This window comes from Nyctereutes procyonoides, unplaced genomic scaffold, assembly GCF_905146905.1.
Source record: "Nyctereutes procyonoides isolate TBG_1078 unplaced genomic scaffold, NYPRO_anot_genome, whole genome shotgun sequence".
NCBI lineage: Eukaryota > Metazoa > Chordata > Mammalia > Carnivora > Canidae > Nyctereutes > Nyctereutes procyonoides.
This window is the reverse complement of record NW_026575020.1, coordinates 5073373-5080670: the sequence shown is the minus strand read 5'-3', so window position 1 is coordinate 5080670 and position 7298 is coordinate 5073373. Positions and strand designations below refer to the sequence as shown.

At 49.8% G+C, this 7298-nt stretch overlaps 1 protein-coding gene across 1 annotated transcript; it reads left to right on the top strand.

Annotated features, from left to right (window-relative positions):
- The first annotated feature begins 355 nt into the window (after positions 1-355).
- RPL19 (ribosomal protein L19) lies at positions 356-4425 on the top strand. The gene is made up of 6 exons (XM_055328635.1): positions 356-375; positions 1289-1395; positions 2549-2671; positions 3285-3405; positions 3777-3887; positions 4215-4425. The coding sequence occupies exons 1-6, from the start codon at positions 371-373 to the stop codon at positions 4336-4338; spliced, it is 591 nt and encodes a 196-aa protein (XP_055184610.1). The 5' UTR covers positions 356-370; the 3' UTR covers positions 4339-4425.
- Positions 4426-7298: the final 2873 nt, after the last annotated feature.

Here is a 7298-nt window from a genome sequence, read left to right as displayed (position 1 = left end):
ACGCCCGCAAACAGGCCGCTCTAGCCCGACTACGTCCCGCCTGCGCCATCCAGCCGTGACTTCCGGCTTCCAGTACCCACGTGACCGGCCCCCTTGCTGCGCATGCCTCTTAGGAAGTCGGACTATACCACTTTGCCTCACCGAAAGGATACATTTTCTGTGTTTTTAGGTTTAAAACCGACTCCCGAAACTAGACTTCTGCTGTCTCGGTCTTCACAGAGGATAGGATTGAGTTTAGAGCGTCAGAGGATGAGAGGACCGGCGGGGAGTAGGGGCTCAAGCGGAACAGGGGATGGGCTCTCCCCCTCGCAGATAGTGGGAGGAGCCCGGCCAGGGGGAGTTCTTTCCTTTCGGCGCTGCGGCCGCAGCCATGAGGTGAGGCCGCGCGGGCCCCTGATTTTGGTTGATCCTTAGTGTCGGCGGGCGGCGGGGTTTGCTCCCCTGGCCCTGGGTGGGAGAGATGAAGTGGAGGCAGCCCTGAGGCAGCCGGTCCCGGAGCTTGGGGCTGGCCCGAGCGCACTAGGCCCCGGCCTCGGCCGGCGGGGGATGGGGGCGGGGGGGTGCTTCCCGAGAACGCTAGGCCGCGGGAAGGGTGGGCCCCGCACCCCGTGTGGGTTGCGAGCGACTTGCCGGGACAGTGGAAGGGCCGCCGCAGGCCGCAGGGACTAGGCTGTGGCCCCCTTACTCGTTGGGCGCCCGGGATCGGGCCGAGCTCTGCTTCCATGTGACGTAGGACAGGTCTCGTCCAGGCCTCGGGCCTCAGACTACTTAAGAGTGAGGCGATGCCTTCCACCCCGTGGGCGATTCATAAGAAAACTCTTAGGCTAGCGGGACGTAAGTTTATTAGTGTGATAAGACGAGGGAAACAGGCCCAAGAACCCAAGGGCTAGACGAGCAAATCAGACCCTCCGAACCCAGCCTCGGGTTCTTAAACGCCTGTTCTAGAGCTCATTACCAGAAAGAGCATAAGCCCCCTCTTCATCCCACTTTTATCCATAAATCTCCTTTCCCAGAGGAGAAAACCGAGGCAGAGGAGTTAAGGCATAGCTTGGTCTATGTGTTCGTTCCAGGGCGGCCAGTTGCCCCTGCAGGAATGCACAGCCCAAAAATCTTGCTATGGGAAAGATTTCTTAATATGGGGGTGGAGGGAGGGATGTTGTCTTAAATACTGAATGCCTGTACACATCCACCTCCCGTGTTTTATCCTCAGGACGTTAAAAGATTGGAAGGCAGGTTTTGCCAGGGAATGGCTTTCCAGGGGCTTGATCATGTTTTCTGTTTGTCACAGTATGCTCAGGCTTCAGAAGAGGCTTGCCTCCAGTGTCCTCCGCTGTGGCAAAAAGAAGGTCTGGTTGGACCCCAATGAGACCAATGAAATCGCCAATGCAAACTCCCGTGAGTTCTTGGGATCTTCACTCTGCCCCTCTCATCCTTCATGAAATGGAAGCTGTCACGTTTTTTTTTAAGAAATATTTTATTTATTCATGAGAGACCGGCAAAGGGAGAAGCAGGCTCCCTGCAGGGAGCCCAATGAGGGACCTAGGACCCTGGGATCACAACCAGAACCAAAGGCAGAGGCTCAACCACTGAGCTACCCAGGTGTCCCAAGATGTCATAGTTTTGTTGACGAACTGTGGAAAGCTCATAGTCTGGAGTCTTCAAAAATGAGGATCCCAGAGATAAAGAGGTGTCAGTCATGCAGATAGCAACATAGCCCTGTTACTTCCATGTAATACTGTTACAGAAAAATATGTTCAGTGATCTTCGTTAAAGATAGGCTTTATTCAGGACCGTTGCTGCAAGTGTAGGGACTGCTGCAGTGGGATTTTACAGTGGGGGATGAAAGTTGCAATCAAGTCTGAACATAGCACAGCCAAGTAGAAATTTTTGGCCAAGGAGAGTGGTACGAGGGTCAGCGGGTGGAAGATTAGTAAGAGGAAACTCTAATGGTAAGGGGGTGGTTGTTGCTAAAGACAGGCCAGGGGGATCTGACCTCACCTGGGCAATGCTGGTGGATGAAGAACCTGATCTTGTTTCAAGGGTATCTGCTTAAATGGACTTAAACAATGACCTTACAAAACGCAGAATTTACAAGGAAGTGCACTGGCGGGCCTGGGAAGTGGTTCCAGGACCCTGATGAAAGTTTGGTCAAGCAAAGAATGTTGGTCGGTACCAGGGAATTTCTTAACCAGTTTGAATTTATGGCATTGTGACATGTGTTCAGAATATCCTAATCTTGTCTTAGCCCAGTAGCTACTAGGGGAGTCTGGATCTGAAGGACCAGGCCGTATCTGTACACTGTTGATCACATATCCCCAAATACATATAATTTGAGTGTGCTGTAAAACATTTAGAAAAAAATAGAACAAAAGTGCAGTTTTTTTGTTTTTTAACAAAAGAGAAATAAGCAGAAGTTACAGTATTTGTATCATTTTGAGACCACTGGGCCAGGAATGTGAGCGATGTCTCTGCACTGTCCTGTTTGGACACTGGGTTGTGACTGGTATTTGGGGGGCCAGCTCACTGACTAGATACATTGTTTTCCCAGGTCAGCAGATACGAAAACTGATCAAAGATGGGCTGATAATCCGGAAGCCTGTGACTGTCCATTCCCGAGCTCGGTGCCGGAAAAACACTCTGGCCCGCCGGAAGGGCAGGCATATGGGCATTGGTAAGCGTGTTCTTCCCTTTTCTCTGAGACTTAAATTAGAGTTGCATGAGTCTAGACTGGGTTATATCCAGGATCTTTTTCACTTCCATTTTGTCTCCCCTCGAGTCCTTTTCTTAACTCCATGATACCTGCTGTGTTTTCTCTGTACAAATCAGAAAGTTGACACTAGTGTTGGATTTGAAGGTGTTGGTAGAAAGAGGTCACATTTATTGATCAACTACACTATGCCAGGGATTCTTCTGGGTACTTGAAAATGTTATTCAGTAAATCCTAAAAGCATTTTCTAGGGTTAGGATGATTTAGGGAGACGAAGGTCACACCCCCTTTAAAGCCCCCTCCAGCTAACCATACTGCCTTTGTGTATGCCCTGTAGAGCACACATTACTCAAGGGAGTAATTGCCTTGTTGGTGCTTCCTTAAAAATGGATAAATGAAAAATGCTTAGGGTCGTCTTCTGTAAAGTGAAAATGAGATGAAGTGCTTGGCAAATGACTTGAGTGAATTGTGAAGTGTTTTGGAAATCGGCAGCTATCGTTGTGACCAAGCAGCTGGCTCTAGTAAGGGCCTTGAGACCCAGGAGCACTGCAGTGGGCTTAACTCCCCTTCCCTGCAGGTAAGAGAAAAGGTACTGCCAATGCTCGAATGCCTGAGAAGGTAACGTGGATGAGGAGGATGAGAATTCTACGCAGGCTGCTCAGAAGATACCGTGAATCTAAGAAGATTGACCGCCACATGTAAGCACGCCCTCTCAGGCCCACTGAGAACCATGTAGTGCTTTGACAGCGTGTTCTCTGCTCTCTGCTCAGGCCCACAATCTGTCTCGTTGGCCTGGGAGAGGGAGCCACATGTCATAGGCCTTTCTAAGAAAGGTTTTCCGTTCTGTTGTGTTGGTGTCCGTGTCCCACCCATCTCCCTACAACATCAAGATAGCCCTAGAATTGAACCTAACTTTCCAGGCAAGCTCTTCCGTCTGGAAATTGCACAAAAAGTTTTGATTTGGGGGAGACAGTCCTTGTGGAATAGAGAGGAAAGGAACCCTGTGTACTTAGGGACTTTGTGTAGATGATTCCGTGCCTGACCAGAGCCTCTGCTTTCTACCCTGCAGGTATCATAGCCTGTACCTGAAAGTGAAGGGTAACGTGTTCAAGAACAAGCGGATTCTCATGGAACACATCCACAAGCTGAAGGCAGACAAGGCTCGCAAGAAGCTTCTGGCGTAAGTTTTTTTTAGCAATTGGCCTCTGTCGTGGGGGTGGGTTCTTCTAAGACCTTTAAAATACGCTAATGCCTAATTTTGACTTGCACATAGTGTGTCCAGAGTACAGCCATTGAGTAAGAAATGTGTGCTCCTGTTCTGTCCGGACCTGCCATCATTGTGGGGCAGGGACTGTGGCTTCGTTGTGAAGCAAGAGCTTTTGGTGGCCCCTGGTACTCATTCTTCAAGCTGACTAGGCTCAAAGGGAGAGATCTGGGCATGTGCTCCTGTCTCCCCAGCAACTCATTTATTCTCAGACTGACCTGTCTTTCCTCTTCCATCACCCAGTGACCAGGCTGAGGCCCGCAGATCTAAGACCAAGGAGGCCCGCAAGCGCCGTGAAGAGCGGCTCCAGGCCAAGAAGGAGGAAATCATCAAGACTCTGTCCAAGGAGGAAGAGACCAAGAAATAATAAAACTCCCTCTCTCTTGTCTGTACATAGTGGCCTCAGCATGAATCAGATCAGTTATTCAATAAAACAAACCTTTATCTGCCTGTCTCTTTTCAAAGTTTCTGGCTGCTTGGTGGATCTTCACCATTGAGAGGGTCAGAACTAATCACATGAGGATTGGGGTGCAGGCCCTTCCCAGGGTGCCTATTCATTTCTTCCTTGGCTACTGGCCTCAGGTTTCTTTGTGCCCGTCCATGGGAGAGATGGGATTTCTTCCTTTCTTTTAAGTTGGGTTTAGGACCTAATCTAAAGGGAGGGAAAGAATGGCTATTACTCTGACCTCAAATACTGTGCTTCAAAACTGGGTGGGTGACATGTCAGAAGTGGTCCCAAATGTTGACTGGGAACCAACATAAGTTGTCACATTGTTTAAGAAGTGTCAAGATGGTGGGATGTGTGGGTGGCTCAGCAGTTGAGCGTCTACCTTTGGCTCAGGACATGATCCCAGATTCCTGGAATCAAGTCCCTCATTGGGCTCCTTGTATGGAGCTTGCTTCTCCCTCTGCCTGTGTCTCTGCCTTTCTGTGTCTCTGAATAAATAAAATATTAAAAAAATCAAGATCGTAAGCATGGGGACACCTGGGTGGTTCAGTGGTTGACCATCTGCCTTCAGTTGAGGGTGTGATCCTGGGATCCAGAATCAACTCCCACATTGGGCTCCTTACAGGGAGCCTGCTTTTCCCTCTGCCTATGTCTGCTTCTCTGTCATAAATAGACAAATAGTAAGAATGTATTTCTCAACTGTCCCCTGGTGTCCGCAGTCGAAGTCTTTTCCTACCAAGAGGGGTTTTAAAAAGATTTAATTCACAGGAAACAGGCAGACCCCAGGATCACACCCTGAACCAAAGGTAACTGTTCAACTGCTGAGCCACCCAGGTGTCCCCCCAAGAAGGATTTTTGGGAAGTGTGGCTGGCTGGCTCAGTCAGAACATGCAACTCGATCTTGGGGTTGTGAGTTTGAGCTCCAGGTTGGGTGTAGAGATTACTGAAAATATTAACCGTTTTTTGGTTGATACCCATCACATGGGGCACAAAGGAAAAGGTTTTTCTCAGCAGAAATTGGAATGAACACTTGTCAGAGTGGTTGTGAGTTGCTTAATGAATTTGTATCCCTGTTTACTGACCAGGAGTAAGTTCTATTTTGCCACTTAGCTGGTAGTAATAATAAATGCTTCAGTGAAGGGACGCCTGGGTGGCTCAGTGGTTGAGTGCCTTCTGCTTGTGATCCCGGAGTTCTAGGATCAAGTCCCACATTGAGCTCTCTGCAGGGAGCCTGCTTCTCCCTCTCCCTATGTCTCTGCCTCCCTGCATCTCTCATGAATAAATAAATAAAATCATAAATGCTTCAGTGAAGTATCTGCTCTGAGCCACGGGCTGTGAGGCACTTGACACTAACATTGATTCTCTAATCCTAACTTTTTTTTTTTTTTTTATTTATGATAGAGAGAGAGAGAGAGACATAGGCAGAGGGAGAAGCAGGCTCCATGCACCGGGAGCCTGACGTGGGATTCGATCCCGGGTCTCCAGGATCGCGCCCTGGGCCAAAGGCAGGCGCTAAACCGCTGCACCACCCAGGGATCCCTAATCCTAACTTTTTTTAAAAGAACTTTTTATTATTTATTTATTCATGAGAGACATGGAGAGAGACAGAGACACAGGCAGAGAGAGCAGGCTCCATGCAGGGAGTCCAATGTGGAACTCCAGGATCACACCCTGAGCCGAAAGGGGATGCTCAACCACTGAGCCACCCAGGTGTCCCTAATCCTCCTAACATTGTAAAGTAAGAGTACTCTCCATTTTGCAGATGAAGAAGGCAGTGATGTGCTGGGTTCACACAGCCTGCTGTTTTGGGGATGGGGAAATGGATTCAAGATGTTTAGGATGTAAAGAGGACTTGGTAGACATTGTGGGGACTGAGGGAGAAGTGGCTTTGTCCCAGGCCTCAAGCTTTGGGAAACTGGGCTGGTGATGCCTTCGGAGGAAGGCATGGAAGGAGGTTGGAGGAACCAACTGGGTTAGGGAGAATGGCTAGAAGAGCTTTAGATATATTGAGTGGGCAGCAGTTTGAAGGACAGATGTCCAGGTGGGAGGTGTCAGCCAGTCAAATAGGAGTGCCAGAGGTCTAGGTTGGGGGAAAAAGTTGCAGAGAAGGGGCCACCTCCTTTAGTTGTCGGCACAGCTAGGACTGGCATCCTGTCCTGGCTTCCTCCCTGCCCTCCACCCCTCTCCTAGGAGCAATGTGAAGGCCAGCTAGGGACTTGAAGGAATGTGCTAGACAGATGTTCTTATCTGCACTTGCAGAGGAAAGAGGGAACTAGCATGTTCTTGGGGATACCAGACCCCTCCTACTCCTCCTTTAGTGTCCTGTCCAGTGAGGACACTGTGGGTCAGGTGGGTAACCCAAGGCAGGGCAGCCCAGACTCAGTAAGAAATATTCAGAGAAATTTCACCACCACCCATGTGCATCAGAACCTGAGTTTTGGGTTTCCTGTCACCACTGTAGCAGCCTGTGTGAACTTTATCCTTTAACTCTTGCTGTCATCCTTTGCCATTCCACATGGGGGGAGGCTGTGGCCTAGAAGGGGGAGGACCTTGGCCAAGTTCCCAGCTTGGAAAATGGGACAACCTTCCCAAGCTGGCTGGACCACGAGAGAAAGAGCATTGAAGGCCACCCCCCTTCCACCCCTCCACCATGCCCCCAACACCCACACCCACCCCCTGCATCCGGACAGTGGAGGGATGACAGGAAGAAGAAAGAGGTTACCAAAGCATGAGACCCTCCCCACCAGGCTTCCTGAGCTCGCAACATGAAGCCGGTTCCCCCAGGGACCAGGAGATGGCGCTGTTCTCTTACAGGTTGCTGCAGGGGTAGGAAACTGCCTTACTTTCGGGGTTGTTTTGGAAGGAGTTGGGGTGGGAGA

What these genes read in the sequence shown, in the direction of transcription:
- RPL19 (XM_055328635.1), top strand. An exon ending in GGGCAGGCATATGGGCATTG is followed by an intron (nt 2,672 to 3,284) that starts GTAAGCGTGTTC and finishes CCTTCCCTGCAG; the next exon opens with GTAAGAGAAAAGGTACTGCC. An exon ending in GCTCGCAAGAAGCTTCTGGC is followed by an intron (nt 3,888 to 4,214) that starts GTAAGTTTTTTT and finishes TCCATCACCCAG; the next exon opens with TGACCAGGCTGAGGCCCGCA.